The following is a 16,836-nucleotide window of genomic DNA, read 5'->3' on the forward strand; positions in this document are numbered from 1 at the left end:
GTAGCCATGGCCTAATGTGGTAAGCTCCACTCCTGCGTTCCATCCCGGCTCCATACCGCCCAACATCCCAGCCCGCCTCCCTGATAGTACACAGACTCAAAATTCGTCGATATGCGAAAGCCACGCCGCCAGATAGAGTCCTTACACTCGGCCCTCTGAGCCATGTGCCAAGCGGCTCCGCGGGACAGCCCTACCCTTCCATCAAACAAGCAGCCAATCATGAATTTCTCCGTCTCGAGAGGCGCCAATGCTCCGCAACCCGCCCTCCGCGCATCCGCCAGCGCAATCTTGGGGGCTTGTACACACCCAGCGTGGAGTTTTGACCGAGGATATGTCCTCTTGCTTGATCATCTCCTCCATGTTTCATGACCCTCAATTTGCTCCCGCAGTTGCCAAGGGCAGTGCCAAGGGCATGGCACGGAGTAAATTACACTATCAGGAGCAATATGAGATGCATCTGTAGGGTATAAGATGTCGCTCGAGATATCAGACTACGTCCAGCTTCAAGCCCAGCCTTCACTGTTTGCTGTTGCCGCTTCAATTGCCAACTTTGGTGTTTGGAAGGTCGATCATCATGCGCGTGTCAAGCATTCTCCTCGCCAGTGCCACGGCAGCTGCCGCTGCGCCTAATGCAACAAGCTTCTACTCAACATGGATGGCGGATTCGTTCCTGTCCAAGAAGCACCCAATCGACAACCACTATGTCTCCAATGTCATCAACGAGGGCATAAGGCAAGCAGCTCTTGCACACAACAATAAAACTCTGCTTTCCTGGGCATCGAATGCGATTTCGTCCGTTGTCGATGCTAATGGAACCATCAAGAACTGGGACCCGTACTATTACTCTTTGGACGATCAACGTCTTGGTGTCAACCTCCTCTACTTCTGGGACGCCGAAGGTCGCAAGGAGGAGAAGTACGAGACTGCAGCACACTCGTTGAAGGCTCAGCTCGACCGCTTTCCGCGAAATGCTGAAGGAGGCTTCTGGCATCGATCTCCCACGTATCCCAACCAGATGTGGCTCGATGGCATCTTCATGGCCGACCAATTCTACGCGCAGTACACTGCGTACTTCGAGCCGGACAATACCACGGCATGGAACGACATCGTCTTGCAATTCGACTTGATCGAGAAGCACACCAGGAATAAGACTTCCAACTTGCTGGCTCATGGATACGACTCAAGCAAGGTGGCGGTTTGGGCGGATCCCGTGACCGGCTCGGCACCACACGTGTGGGACCGTGCTGTGGGCTGGTACTTCATGGTGCTTGTCGAGGTTCTGCAGATCTATCCTAAGGAACTGCCCGGATACAACCGCCTTCTGGGCTACTTCACGAGCCTTGCGGTAGGCCTGAAGGCGGCACAGGACGAGAGCGGCGGTTGGTGGCTCGTCATGGATGAGCCGTACCCCGGTGCGAAGGGCAACTACATTGAGTCCAGTGGCACGGCCATGTTCACGTATGGTTTCTTGAAGGGTGTTCGCACCGGGTTGTTGGACAAGCAATACAAGGACCCGGCGGTTAAGGCGTACGATCTTATGCTAGAGAAATTCATCAAGTATGAGAAGAATGGTACGCTAAGCTGGGAGGGAACAGTGACGGTTGGAAGTCTGAACTCGAATGGAAGCTACGAGTATTATATTGGTGTGCCGCTGGCGGAGAATGACGGCAAGGGTGCTGGGACGTTCATGATGGCCGCGGCGGAGTACGATCTGTTGTAGTCATATCGCATCAATCGAATGTACATACAACTCCAACAAGATATTTGGCGTCTACTACCTACAGCCAACGCAATGAGCACCGGCCATTACGTCCAAAATCGCCAGCTGGCTGTGCCCCGTAGGCGCTTCAAATGGCCCATCCCACCACGGTCCATACTGACCCCTTCCGTTCGTATTCCTTTCTTGTAAAGCCTTGAACTGCGTCTCTACAAACCGATCGATCTCCTGTCTGACGTCGCGAAAACGGCCGAAGTCATAATCTCGCGTGAGCGTTTGCCGCAACTCGCAAAGCGCTCTGATCAACACGCTTTTGAACGCGACGCTGTCATTGTTCTGCCATGGATCATGTGAGCCTCTGCCATACGCTCCTTTTTCTGTGAGAATGCCTGTACTCGGTTCAACCCATTGCTCCCGGCGCATCGACGCTTGTGCGAGGTCACACGCTCTCGAAATTTTAGATTCAGCATAAGCCTCTTTGTGGTAACTCGGAATCGCCAAATATGATGTTGCCAGGGCGACCATGGAGGAAATGGTGACAGCAGTGGTATAGGTAAACGTCCAATTGTTACGTTTCCCTGACCGTAACATGACTCCGTCAAGCACCACCTTGTCTCTCTCGCGATAGCATTCACGCAGGATCCAGCCAAGGCCTGCCTCCGCTGCGGCAATGTACCGATGTGCAGTCTTCTGCTGCTCAGAACCAGACGGAAGGGCAGTGCCAGAATAGAAAAGCACCGCGAGTCTCGCAGACAAAGCTGCAAACAGCCCGGTCGTGATACTATTCACCTGCTCTTCGTCACGCCTGCTGGTCCACATGACCGCACCGCCCATATCGGGTTTCTCCATTCCGGGTAAGAGGAATCTAGCAGGCGGTAGCTGGTATCGCGAGACATGATTCCATATAGCGTGCAGGTTCTCGTTGACCCATCGCTGGCGGGGCGTGCCGATCACGAAAGGGTGGATTGCCAATAGACAATGTGCCCACCAGAGGGTATCGTCGTTGAACTCGTTGATGAAGTGCGGGACGCGTGACGCAATCTTGTCCATGGCTGGTAGGATCCTGTTGAAGAGAACTCGCTGGCCGGCATACGTTTCATGAAGGACGATAGCATGGTAGGCGTTGGCCGTTTGCCAATAGCCTATTCCGCCCATTTCGCCGTTCTCCTGTTGAGAATAGAGGAAGACATCAATAGCGGTTTCCGTGATTTTATGTGGACCGTGTGGAGAGCGTGTTGGGAGCGGTGCTGGCTTGGTAGCATGGGGGACCGGAGGAGGTACGTTGGGAACTGGCTGGGTTGGATGTTTTAATTCATGCTCAACATCCTCACGCAGGGACCCAAAGCACATGTTGGCACAAGCCGTTGTCCTCGCTCTCGTGAAACTTGGTCAAATGAGGTATTTAGTGTTGATGAGATGGCCGGAGCCAGATGAACAGTCTGTAGGAAACTCAGTTTCAGGTGAATCAATCCCAACCGGAACCCCGCGGTTTCGTGCCTTTGATGGTGCCACGTGCTAAGGAGTCCGAACGTGTCTGATGCATGGCAACATGTTGAGAGTGATGCGCTTTTTGGGTATGACATAATTTGTGACACGCTAGATTCTGAGATGTTCGATAGGTGTACAACATGTTGACGACGGTTCAAAGATGCCGCTACCGAGGCTGGGGCTAGGGACCTCCCTCTACTCGCTTCAGCATGTTGCAACCCTATCAACCGTTCTACTCCGACCCTCCATCCTCATCTCAATGATGTTCCTCACAGGCATGGCTGCGGAGTATTGATGTGGCAATCGGCACATTCGACGCGGCGATATACTATTTTTATAGCCAGGATCACGCGCCGGTCTCCCCGTCAACCGTGCCACAAAATGTGGGCTGGCAAACAAGACGGCCGCACGTCACGGCCACCATTTGGCTGAAGCGCGGCTGAAAGTGGTGAAACGGTCGGCCCTGCGTCATTCGACTTTATTTGCCCTTGCTTGCCTTGACCGTGCTTGCTCCTGCTTACTCTTGACATACGACTTACACTCGCTCTCACACTCACTTCTAGGAAAGCCAGGAATCACACGGTCAACGGACCACAACACAACCGAACAAGGTGCGCTCCTTCACCAGACTTTCCAAGCTGCACAAGCACTAACGCTACAATAGACCTCATATCACAATGTCCTCCACAGCCGCCTCCGCCGTTTCGTCCGCCGTCTCCTCCGCCGCCAGCCCATCCAGTACCGCCTGCACTACAACCTCCTTCAGCGAATTCCCCACCAAAGACGCCGCTTGCGCCGTCGGCGGCCCATCCGGCGTCAATTCCACCTACTCCGACATCCTCAAGGGCTGCTGCAAAGACGCGCCCGTCGAATCATGGGGTAATGACTGCGCCCTCTGGTGTCTGGCCTCGGGGCAAAGCATCGCGGATCTGCAGAAGTGCTGGCAGGATGGCGGCGTGAACGCGGGCTCTATCTTCTGCAACTCGAACAGTACTGCGACGGCGACGGGTAAGGTGAGCGGCAGCAGCGGCAGTGGGGCGAGCCAGACGAGTGGTGGTGCATCGAGCGGAACGAACAGCCGGGGTGCGGCGCCGGTGGCTATGCCGCAGGGCGTGAGCAAGGCAGGACTGGGGATGCTAGCTATGGTTCTAGGATCGGCTGTGTTTGGAGCCCTGTTGTAGGGTGAGGACGATGTTGCTGCGGCATTGGAGTATTGGGCGGGTTAATGGGATACATCACCATGCTCTTTTGGGCACCTTGAAGCGTTATGGTACGGTCATGCATGGAATTAGGTAGTAGGAAAAGCATAATGGTTCTTCCAGACTTTCTCTATCATCTCTCGCTCTTGCCATCGATTCATACTAGGCTACACGCCAGCAAAATCGTGCTTCAGTGGTGACGATCAGCATCAGTCGTCCGTAAAGCCCTGGCCACACGATGGGTTCTCCATGTTCGTCCGTATATGAAGCCTGTGAGAATCGTTTCTGTACGAGCCTCCTCCCCAAAACCCATAAGAGACTCTTGCATGCGCTTTGTACCCCAGGCTCAATCATCGATGCACGTATCGTTTCTCCAGTCCAGCCACAAGCCACAAGCACATTATACATGAAGGAGATGGCTTTGGTCTTTTTGGTTCCATCGTCCTGCCCCAGAAACCGACATATATACCACGACCGGGCGCTTTTGTAGAAACGACGGCGACATGAACCTCTTGGTCCAGTCCTTAGAGTGCAAGTGGGTGCGTTACGCCATCCCACAACGCTGCCATAGCAAAGCTGGTCTGGTATTTCAAGTACAAGAACCGCGGCCTCCAGACGCGCCTCATGGCTCCTGCCTTGGCGGGTCTGAGTCTTTCTCGCAAACCACAAAGCATAGTTATCAAGGTCGTTATCTTCGACTGACCTCCAGAGCCACCATAGCTTGAGTGGTTGATTGTTTTAAGTCTCTAAGCAGAGCACGAGGAGGCTGCCCATGCGACGTTCTTTCTCAATCTTTTTAGAGTGCAAGTGCATGAGGGGATTGTGAAGAGAAGAACCGCTTGCGCGAGACAACCGTAATTTATGGCTTTCGAGGTTGCTTTCGTTTGCACTGGCGGGGGGATGTCATGCTGACGCAACCTTCCAGAAAGGACATGTAGCATGGCCCGGGCTTTTTGAGTGCTCCCGAATCTCTCCATACTTGTTTTTATTCGGCGTTTCTATGCCTCAAAATCATGTCAAGGTAACACATCCGGACATGTGGGCATTGGATATTGGTTTCTCATCTCTGCCCTCAGCTTCTTCATGCTTACAATGATGACTGTTTTCGAGATGGCTGTATTCGCACGCAGAAACACTCCATATTAAACATTCTTGCAGCTTTAGATTTCCAGCCGCACACAGCGCAGACATTAGGCCTATAGTTGCTGTTTTTTGCTTTCTCCTTCTCTTCGTAGAAAGAAGATATACTCACAGTCAACCTGTTGGTGTCGATTGCCTCGCTATTCCCATCTATGGGCACCCACAAGGTTTTGGTATCGAGAGTGCATGGAAATCGGCACAACAAGAGCCCATGATGGCAGGCAGAGTTAACTTTTCGAAGAGTATAACAATGTGCAAAATTGGTGGTAAGCGCAGCTCCGAGACATTTAGACATGAGAAAAATATTTTGCGTGCCAAAATGGTGCACAGCGGGTAGTACTTTAGGCGAGAGCACTTCTCCGACCACATTCATCTGCAGCGTAGAGTCTTTCAAAGTCCACGAGGCGGAACGATTCCAGACTATTCAGTCCCCGGGTCTTTGTGATGCCATGTACCTATCGTGTGCATCATTGGTAAGCTGAAAAGCCTGGCCCGTCCTCCGTATACTTCCAGCATGAGTCTTCTTTGGTGCTCTATTCAGACGTGGAGAGTGAAGTGCAAAATTTGGTTCAAGAGGCTCACATAGGTGTTGGATGAATTGCTTTTGCGAGCCACAGCGCTTCTCCAATCTCATAAATCGCTACTCGCGATTTTTTGGTTCCGGAAAGAGAACAGAACCGAATTTCATTCGTGTTCAGGAACTTTGGCGTCGCCATGAAGCGCCATGCGGAGTTATTTCGATGTGCCAACGACGTCCTTCCTCCACACATGCCTAGGCTTTCCCCTTTGCTTTAGTCCCCAATCTGGTATGCGTGAAGAACGATGGCTAAGGCGAAGCAAGAGAAGCTTATGTACCCAGGGTCCGTCTGAAGATCCAGCAAAACAGAGCAAGTAGGCCTTCGTTTTGCGTTTTTGACCCCGCGCCAGACTCTCCATTTGGTGGAAATTCGACATTTTTCGTCTTCCCAATGTCGCTTCACGGAGGGGTGCTCGAGTAGTTTGTTGTCCACCTTAATAGATACGATTGCCTTCCTTCGCATGGCCATGTTCCTGTCGATCTTCGATGTTTCCAGCAGAGCGAAGACAAGATTTGAACTGTATCTCTTGCTGGCAACAGGACTCCCGGGCAGGACATGCACGGTCGAAACTATCCCTTTGGTATACACCAGGTGCCGAAACGACTTCCACATAGTGGTAGTAGTAGATCTGCTTGGTCTACTGTTGATAAGAAGGTGTGTAAGGAAGACTTGGACCAGGCGTCAAGAGGAGGTTTATATACCTTCGACAAGCGGCAGGCTGTACCATGGAACCCTCCTGTGGATACCTCGGAACGAGGCCCGGCGCGTCTCCACATACCGGTGGAATTGTTCAATTTTGATGTTTCTTTCGCCCTCACGTAGCGAAAACACATACGATTTTCTTGTTCGACTTTTTTTCACCGTGTCCATTTCGCCAAGTTCGGAGATTTGCTCGCTCGAGCATCCATTGCTGCTTTCCCTTGTTTTGAAGCTGACCAGCCGCGCCACCGAAAATCATAGCTCCGCTACATTGCTGTTCAACTATTGGCTTTGAATCATCCTCCTGCCTGGTTGCCACAGCACATGGTAGATTTTCCTGGTGCTTTCGATGAAACCACCTTAGAAACAATAAGGATCGCGGCGAACAGGTTCGTGAGCGTTGAAAAGTTCTGCGTTATGCTGCTCCTTTGCACCGGGCCTTGGCTCCTTCATCTACCTCATATTGAGAAGTAGACATGTATCACTAAAGCGCAGCGGACTCGTCTCCATGCAACAGATGGTGTAGGTCTTTCGATTCTTGAGTACTACATCGGACAGCTGACAGAGTAGCCACTGGCACACTTCGAACACGACCACCAAGCGAGGACATTTGTTGAACGGTCCTTCTTTTTGGATGGTGAACATGTCCGGCGGTCTCGCGCTGTTCCGAGGACGCGCACTCATCCCATCGATGAGCATGGCCAAGCTTTTAGAGCCTCATTTTGGAGATGTGGTGTAAGGAGAGGCCATAGGAAGCGGGCAGAGGGACTCATATTAGGAAGGTAATCTCAGCGCACGAAGAGCCAGAGAACATTCAGTGCTGATTCCTAACGCAGCTGTGCACGTGCACCTCTGAGATCGATATAGTGTCCCTTCCAGCTCTTTGGGTGCCAAACATTCGTCAATCAGCTGGTCTTTTGATAGACAGACACGCCACCCATACCCTGGAGCTTCATCGTTTTTGGTGCCTCCACTGATCTCAGAATGTGAACATGAGTCGAATATTATAAGGATGGGAGAGCGTTCAACGACCGATGACGCGGGAGGAACCCAAGAAAACATATTTCCTGATCCTAAGCCTTTCTCTTAGAGACGCCGCGCACCTGGGGCAGACACGTATTCTGCAAGATGTTGTCTTTTGGCCCCCAGAATTTCTGCCATATCAGGTTATCTTGCAAGAGTCGAATGTCGCCCATAGAACAAGATTGTCGATGTTTTAATGCCTGAATTAGGAACCAAGCTGTCAGTTACAAGAGTGGAAGCATTAAGGCCAGAACATGCAATGTATCTGTGACCTTTTTTTCCTGTGCAAGAGGAGCATGAACGCAACGACCCACCGATTTCAGTGACTTTGGAACACGAAGGGTTCCAGATCCGACATATCGAGGCTCTGTTTTCCGTTTATTGCCAAACAGGTCTTCTCAATATCGTTTTTCGGCGGATCCCAACGCCGCCCATGATTTTCTGCGGTTGCCAATGTTACAGGAAACTGCACGTATTTCCAGGCAGCATCTGCTTGCGCGAAAAAAGGTGCAGGCGCAGCATCGCCTCAAATTGTGTTGCATTTTGATGTGCAATTGGAATTGGGGTTTGAAATTTTCATGCCTCGATGCGAAGACAAAGTGAGGCATGACCACAAGGGCCAACAACAAACACACGAATGACCTTGTACCCAGTGAAAGTCTGCAACAGCCGGAAACCACATGTTCTTCTTGGAGCACGTTTTGAGAACGGCTTCCACCAGGTGCAGACATATGCTAGCATGTCAGGCTTTTTAGTGCCATCATGTCTGTTACTTTGAATGTTTTGGCAGTTGCAAGGTCACCCATATGAGGAAAGTCTCTGTCCCTTTGGACTCAATGCCTTCCCCAAGGACAAAATGTGGAGAGTGGTTGTGAAGAGTGAAAGAACGAACGCTTATGAATTGAGTATTTGTTACGTTGATCGACAAAGAGCAAGGGAGCACATAAGCTCGCTCGCAAATGTCTTCCTCAGAAGTCGGCCCTGCCACGCAAACATAGTATGGGCTCCTTGAGACCTAGAGATCCAACATACGACCATCTTGGGCATCTTTCGAAGGAAGCACAAGCTGCACATAGGTCATAGCGAGTATACTTTTAGTGCCCAGCTCTGAAGAAGAGGAAGAAGTGTACAGATCAGCTCGCTAGCGAAGATAGGAGGGCTTATATATTGGTGTTTGTGTCAATTCGTAAGGGGTGGCAACCACGAAAGTCAAGCGCATTCACGTCCTGTACCGGGAGCCAACATCTCCAGGCTGGTTGTGTGCTTTCAATTCACAATATTTCCAATCGATGTACGCTCTCGATCACGCAAATCGGCAACACCTCGCGAGCTTGGAAAGAGATGAGCCAGTACAGCACGCGCCTCCACATGGCAAGTGCCGACATCAGTTTTAGATATCCACTGATGTTAAATGTTTCTGGATAGCCCCCCAGGCAGGAAATATGAGTTTCTCTGAATTGTGATTTTTCACCAGCCAAATCTTCCGAGGAGGTCGCTTTCTCTGGAACGCACATCAGGTCAACGTCTCCCTTCTTTGAAGTCCCACGATGACGTTGTCAGGGTTCCGCACTCTTTCACATGGAAGTCGACTGTAGATTTTCTGATGTCTCACCCGGCACCTCCCAGAGCACACATATGAGCGCGGAGGCGAATGTTTGAACCAACTCCAGGCCAAGAACCAAAGCCTGGTTTTGGTCCCGCCATCGGTTCGTGGGTTGCAATTTATTGACAAGCACACAACGCGACACACCATAGCACCGTGCAGACGGAGTACACTTGAATACTATGCCATGTGCAACACGTTCCCCACATCTGCTCGAACGGTCTCTGTTTTTGTTCCTTCTCCCCTCGACTCTCAACTCCCAGAGCACGCATAGCTGCAGCATTTGGATGCTTTTTGGAAGCAACACCAGGGCAGTCATGTACCCAATTAGTGGATTGTTTTGGTTCCGTCATGTCGACTGCTATTCTGTGGTTTAGAGAAGCACACAACAGGACACCCATAGCTGTCATCGATCTTCTTTTCGAGACCAGTCAAGCACGCATGCCAACGCCAACACAATTCTCCCCATAATTTTCTTTTGCCTTGTCTTTGATGCCTTTCTTGCTGCACCCAGGCCGCATATGGGACAATGCCGCGTTCGTTTGAACGAGCACGCACCACGCGCAGACATGATTGTTGCAACAGGGCTGCTTTAGTCCTCCCATGCGTCGCGCTTTGTAAAGGTTCTGGAAAATACCAGGCACCCGGGCAGGGCCGTCCATCGAAACGAGGCACATTGGATTCGTAACCGGAGCGTACTCGCCAGGAAGGATAGAATCTTCTGGGTTTCCTTTTGAAGGGTTTACACCAGGCGTAGACATCGAACCGTGGGACAATCGTTTCGGTCGTGCCATCCATTGTCTCTGGGGACCTTTTTAGAGGTTGTTAGGCTCTTCCCAGCGTCACCCATCGAACGCGGTTCTTGTTATTTTGTTCAGCTATGAGAGTGCAAGTGTGAAGTGTGCTACCCGCAACGGCACACATGTGAGCTCACCCCGTGGAATTTGCAAGCCTCCGAGACAGAACACCGCCAAGACATCATGTTCGCAGTTGACCCCTTGTAACCCACACATGTCCAGGACAGATGACCGTTTTTGATAGAGACAAGAAATCCGGCCAGCCATGTACGATGGAATTGAGGGATTATGATCGATCCTAGCTGAGCAAACAAATAGGAAGCTTTCCAAAGTGGGAAGAACGCATATTGCTACTTTCTGCGCCTTTCTGGACACGGACTCCGCCAGACGCAGACATCGCCTCGTTTCGATTACGATTCTGGTCCAGCCATGGGGTTATTTTGTGTGCCTTTGAAACTGTACAAAGAAGCCAGGGCAGCGCCGCCCATGGCTTGACCATCTCTGGATTTTGGTCGGTTCACGTCGAGGGCATTCTGAAGGAGCATCGTGTCGCCAGTGGCGCACATTCGGGATTTATATAGCCTTGAAGATCGGGCCCGACCGCGCAAACATGTATATTGCGCCATGTTGTCTTACTCCAGCCATGTGTCACACCGGTATCATTTTGGACATACACACGCACCCGACCAGCGCCGCTCATTGCATGGCTAGTCGATCTTTTTAGTCGATCCGCATAACAGGCAGGCTATGGCAGTTTAACACTCCCCCAAACGCACATTTCTTAGGAGTGGTCGTCATTTTGATCCGGGACACCGCCAGGCACAGACATATATCCCTTCGTCGATGTTTTTGGTCCAGCCATCGCGCGGACGTCGGCGACATTTGTCATCGCGCGCAAGAAGTCCAGCCAGCGCCGCCCATGACTTGAAGAAGGTCATTTTTGGTCGCCCAGACCAAACGGCAGTGTGTAAGGTTGTAGGTGACACGGAGCAAGCACATCGAGTCTGTGTCGGGGTCGTTCGAAACACAACCTCCACGCAGACCAGACATGTGGTGTTTTTGAAGAAGTTTTTGGTCCAGCCATGGGTTTTGTTGGATAAGGTTTTAGAATGACACAAGACGCTCGGCCAGCGCCGCCCATCACTATCATTGTCATCTGTTTTTTTTTTGTACGACCCGTGTCGAAGGCAGGTGAAGTCGAACTCGCCAGAAGACACATGATGTGCTTGCGCGTACCATTTTGAATAGGGCCTCCTCCGAGCGCAGACATCACATGTTGCTGTGATCCGTTCTGGCCAACTCATGAAGCGAATTCGATATCTTTTGGAGTACCCGGCCGGCCCACCCATGAGCCGTAACAGAAATTGTTTTAGCCAACTCGCGCGGAAGGCAAGTTACTGTGAAGGAAAAACGTAGGAGGCGTGGAAATGCGAGTTTATATACCACGACTCCATCCCAACATCTCATACTTGCAGCATCTCATACTTGCAGCATCTCATACTTGCAGCATCTCATCACCACATGATGGTGATGATAGGTATCATCAGCGCAACTAAGAACACTCAACATCATCACGCAACAAACCCGCCATGAAACGGAATGCTTATTATCTATCCCGAGCTTCCAATCCTGGGGCCCTCCTGTCCCCAACCCACTCTCTACCTTTTATAACCCCCTTCCCCTCATCACAACAAGTCCGACATTCACCCAAACCCGTCTAACCAAACGCACACCACCGCGAAGTCAAGCCTAGAAAGATAAAATTACAACGCCTTACTTCAAGAGCGCGAAGAGTGAACGAGCGAGCGAGCGAACGAAAGACAGACAGGCATTCTAGGCACCATGCACCATGCATATCGTGCGTCAACAAGAAGAATGGCAAAGCTGGCTCAACGCTTGGACAGGAAAACCCAGGGTATCGGAGGGAGAAACATCCTTATGCGAAATCGGCCGAGTAGGAGAAGCCTCGGAATTCTTCTTGCATGGCTTGCGAGAGAACTGCATTTCAAATTAGCATACGTTACAAGAATATGCACAGCGAAAGTAGGCTTACCAGACTGCACCGGCGTAAGCACGGGCGTCACACTGGTGAACTCAGTGTCGAAGTTGCTTGTGTCCGTAGCGCTGGTGATCTGCGGAATGAAAGGAGCGGGAATCCTTTTGTGGTATACGTCGTCCCAGTTGATGTTCCTGAAGAAGGCGTGGCTCATAATCTCTTGGGCGTCGGTCGGTCCGGATCCCAATCGCAGTTCAGGTTCTCTGGTGAGGAGCTTCTGGAGGATTGACACTGAGTCCCTAGGCATGTGAATCGGGTACAGAGGCTCGTCTGCGAGGATAGCATCGTAAATTTCATCTTCATCTTCACCACGGAACGGCGATTGTTGAAGTAGCATCTGGTAGATGAGGACACCGAACGCCCACCAGTCCACAGCGCGACCGTATTTCTTGTCTAGCAAGATCTATCATGTCGTCAGCAGGAGTTATGCGGAAGAGATTAGATTACTTACTTCCGGGGCCATGAATTCAGGTGTACCACAGAAAGTGCTGGTCGTTGATCCATACCACATTTCTTCCTTGCACAAACCGTAATCTGCAATCTTGATATGGCCATCAAGAGTGAGCAAGATGTTGTCCAGCTTCAAATCTCGGTAGATGACACCGTTCTCGTGGAAATACTTCAGAGCAAGGCACACTTCGGCCGCATAAAATTGAGCTCGCTTGGTGCCGAACTGTCCCCTCTGAATGTGCAACATCAAATCACCACCACTAATGTACTCCATAACGAAGTAGACTCGCGTCTCCGTCTGGAAGCAGGCGTGCAAGCTGAGAAGGAATGGATGTCGCTCCTTATTTGCAATCAGGAACACTCGCTTTTCGGACCTCGTACTCTCCACTTCATCGTTCTCAATGATGAACTCCTTCTTTAGAACCTTGATAGCGTATAGCTGCTTCGTGCTCTTCGTCTCAGCTAACATGACTTTTCCGAAGTTACCCTTTCCGAGCACAGCGAGGAAATTGAAATGATCGAGACCAATTCTCCTTCCAGTACCCTGAGTGTTTGCTGGCGGGGTAACCTTGTCGCTTGGAGCTTTCGTCATTGCAGAAACCGGTTGTGCTTGTTGGGAGGGTGGTTGCTGTTGCCTGGGATCACTCTGGTGTGGAGGCGGCTGCGGCTGCTGTTGCGGAGACTGCGGGCCAGGCTGAGGGAGTGCATATGACTGCTTCTGCTGCGCATACTGAGCTTGCACGGGCTGTTGTGGCGCAGTGGGGTACTGTGGAGTGTTTGCATAGTTTGCATAGTCCTGCGGATTGTATCCTACCTGTGGCGGGCCCTGCTGTTGAGGTACCCGTTGGTCTTGAGGATAGCCACCACCGGACGTGCGTTGCCCTTGGAGTGGGTAATCGGACTGTGTGCGCCCATATGCCGGAGTGGCGCTCTTGCCCATCGCTGCTGCGGCGGCAGCAACAGGTGCGGTTTGCTGAGACTGTGAACGAGGCCCTGATGAAGGGCGCTGTGAAGTTGGCGACGTGGGGGTAGGTGTAGAACCTGAGCCGTAAGAAGATCGCGCTGCTTCAACAGATGTGGCTGATGGCGCGTACGACTGCTGTCCTGGTGGATGCTGTGGCCGGGATTGCGATTCTTTACCGTACGAGTATCGGTCTGGTTGAGCCGGCTGTTCCTGGCCTGGTGGAGGCTGGAATTGGGATTGGGCGCTCGGCCCTGGAGTTGGGCGCTGTGGGTTCTTACGGAGAGTTTTATCACTCAGTCCACCGGTGGTTGCGGATTGTGTTCTTTTTGTCCTCTTGATTTCCTTTAGAATCTCGTTCGCCTTTCGCATAGACATACCACAGAAGTCGGGGACGAAGTGGACACAGCCAACGTGACAAGTCAAACCACACTCTGTGTCCATGTTAGAGATAGAGACAACAGAACGCGTGTTTTGAGATTTTGCTTACCTCCGCACTTTTGAGCCTGCTTGCGACCCAGCGGCAAGATATACCCGCAATGACAGCACCAGTTCGCGCCCATATTGGAAAAGTTTGTGAAGCGATGCGGGATGCGATGGTTCAACTTCGCCTCGTCTGGATCTGTCTCTGCGTTTGACTGCGTGATACACTTCGTCACCACGTCTGGGTAACACTTTTTGTGGCAAGTATACTTGCAGTCCGAACACTGCATGCCGGCAGCGTATTTGAGGAATTCGCCACAAAGCGCACAACGCATGATGTTGTAGAACTGCTGTTGCACGAACTTGTGACCGTACTGCTCGATGATCTCTTCTTTTCGTTGACGAATGGCACCCTTTCGTCCAAGTCCAGCATCGAATGGATTCTTGTTTCTCGCGTGTTTCACTAAACATTGTCAGCATAGGGAAAGCCCCATCAAAAGAGCAAATCATACTGAAGGACATCGTTAAATGTATGCGTCCGACAGGTTCCAGAGAAAACCAATCATCGATGAAGATCTGGCTCATCTGCGGTTGCGGTGCGCCAGGAGCACCTGCCCCAGGAGGCGGCATGCCAGCTCCTCCAGGGCCACTAGCACTCGCAAAGTTCTGGCCAGGAGGAGGTTGGAATTGCAGATCAGGTTGTGGCCCTGAGTTGCCTCCCATTTTGTCGGCTGACACCCATCCCGAGTTCTGCAGCTCCGATTCGACCTTCTTACGGCGCATTTCTTCAGCGATGTCCGATATCCGTACCCAAAGCAAGCCAATGGGCAATGGGTGATCAGTGGTCTTATCATAGACTGTGACCTCGATCTCGTTGGCCTTATCGATATCGAACTCGTGCAACTCGTCCAACCAACGATCGTTCCTGGACGGTTTCGTGCGACCCTTGATGCTGTCTTCAACTTTGATATTGACGAAAGTTTCGGGACCGCGGCTAAAACGACCGGTCGCCGCATGGTCGACATCGGCTACTGCGTGTATACGTAGGGACAAGTGCCCGCTCAGGGGTTTCCGCTGGCTTGGTACGCTCAGACTATCATCTGCAAATCGTTAGTCACTGCAAAATCCAATCTAGCGGAGGACTAGGTACCGTCTCGGTCATCGGCAGTCTCAAAGTCGACATGAAGGTCCTGGTAGCGCTTCAAGGACTGTTTGAGAAGCTGGATCTTCTGGTTACTCTCGATGCGCTTGGCTTCTGCGTCTGCCTTGCTCTTGCGATCGCCCTCCATCTGGTATAGTCGCACCATCTTCTCAATACCATCTTTGTACTGTTTTTCAACACTCAACTTGAATTCAAGCTGCGACAACATGAGCTGGATGCGGGGACCAAGATGCGGGGTATCGTATTTGATCAAGTCTAAAAGACGCGTTAGAGAAGGATCAATACCGATTCTACAGACCAAGACGTACCGAGCTTGCTGTAGTTGGGGCGCTGGGGGCGTGAGCCAGGTCCTTGAGGGGCGTATGGCGCTCGCGGTGGCATGAGTCCCTGCCCACCGCTGAGGTTGCTGTAGCCCCCAGCTGGATCTCCATAACCGCCCTGGTCTGGCCCAACGTATCCATTCCAGTCTTTGGGAGGCGGGGTGACGGGGTTCTGGCCTTTCTTGGAGGTACCCGGCTGCAGACTCATGTTGTCCATGCCGGTCTGTGTCCGCTGCATCTCTATGTCCCGCAGTTTCGACTCAAAATACTCGATGTTGCGGCGGCCATCGCGTATCTGGCCGTCGAGACGCGACAACACGGCCGGATTGTTAGTCGACTGGCGCATGACATTCGCGGCGTTGATGAGGGCCTTCTCCTTGTCGATCTTCTTCTGCACCTCGCGGAGGGTCTCGTCGGTGGGAGCCATGGCGGCGGTGGTGACCCGAGGAGGGCGTTTCTTGTTTGTGGCGGTGGTGGTAGCCTGGGTGTCGCAGGCTTCGCGGAGCGGCGTAGGTGCCCAACGGGCCGTGGGTAGTTAAGCCCACCTGCGAATGCAAAGAAAGAATAGGCAGAGGGCTGCAAGGGCCGCGGGAGCGAGTAGCAATGACGGTAGCGTCAGCGGATAGGCAGACCGGCAGACGAGCGGTCGTGTTGTGGAAAGACGCTGCACACTTGGTGTGCGCCCCGCAGTCCAACGGCAGGCCTGGGATTGCGGAAGGTGCGTTCGAGGCACGCGAGTCTCACGTGAAAGGCGCAAGAGCTCGTCGTGCGGGCTCGGCGAGAAGGAGGGTGGGCGTGATTATGACGAAGGGGATGATGAGAGCAGTGGGATTGTCGCGGGGTGGGCACTAGGCGGGGCGCACAACAAGCATGCTCTGACCGGCTGTGGCGCATGCAGAACTGCGTATGCGTAGTCTGTGGGCCAAACACCGAGATTGCCTGCCTCAGGCCCTCTACGACGCCTCTGCGGCCGCTCCGGCTGCTCTTACTGCGTTGACAGCTACTGGCCCCACAAAGTGTGGCTGTGGTACCACTGTTGGGCAACACGCGTTGCATGACAGCTTTCCGGACCGACAGTCGACTAAACACGCTACGCCTACAGTGTACCAGCCAAAACATGCGACGAGAGCAAGATGGTTAGTCCCGAAAGAGTCTGAAAACTATGTCAACGCAGAAGTGATTTGGAAAGGGTGGCCGTGAAACAGGCTTCGAGAGTCAGA

At 52.2% G+C, this 16,836-nt stretch overlaps 3 protein-coding genes across 3 annotated transcripts; 1 reads left to right on the forward strand and 2 right to left on the reverse strand.

The window, feature by feature from the left end:
* Positions 1 to 574: 574 nt before the first annotated feature.
* Positions 575 to 1,720, forward strand: N0V89_005007 (uncharacterized protein; the record flags this gene model as incomplete). The annotated part of the gene is made up of 1 exon (XM_056213787.1): positions 575 to 1,720. The coding sequence occupies one exon, from the start codon at positions 575 to 577 to the stop codon at positions 1,718 to 1,720; it is 1,146 nt and encodes a 381-aa protein (XP_056071054.1).
* Positions 1,721 to 1,774: 54 nt separating this feature from the next.
* N0V89_005008 (uncharacterized protein) lies at positions 1,775 to 3,067 on the reverse strand (the record flags this gene model as incomplete). Its single annotated transcript, XM_056213788.1, has 1 exon — positions 1,775 to 3,067. One exon carries the CDS (start codon positions 3,065 to 3,067, stop codon positions 1,775 to 1,777), a length of 1,293 nt encoding a protein of 430 aa, XP_056071055.1.
* Positions 3,068 to 12,180: 9,113 nt separating this feature from the next.
* PKC1_2 (Serine/threonine kinase) lies at positions 12,181 to 16,043 on the reverse strand (the record flags this gene model as incomplete). The annotated part of the gene is made up of 7 exons (XM_056213789.1): positions 12,181 to 12,242; positions 12,298 to 12,703; positions 12,752 to 14,145; positions 14,202 to 14,597; positions 14,647 to 15,234; positions 15,285 to 15,551; positions 15,605 to 16,043. 7 exons carry the CDS (start codon positions 16,041 to 16,043, stop codon positions 12,181 to 12,183), a joined length of 3,552 nt encoding a protein of 1,183 aa, XP_056071056.1.
* Positions 16,044 to 16,836: the final 793 nt, after the last annotated feature.

Source organism: Didymosphaeria variabile (assembly GCF_027946475.1).
Source record: "Didymosphaeria variabile strain IMI 356815 chromosome Unknown scaffold_4, whole genome shotgun sequence".
Taxonomy (NCBI): Eukaryota; Fungi; Ascomycota; class Dothideomycetes; order Pleosporales; family Didymosphaeriaceae; genus Didymosphaeria; species Didymosphaeria variabile.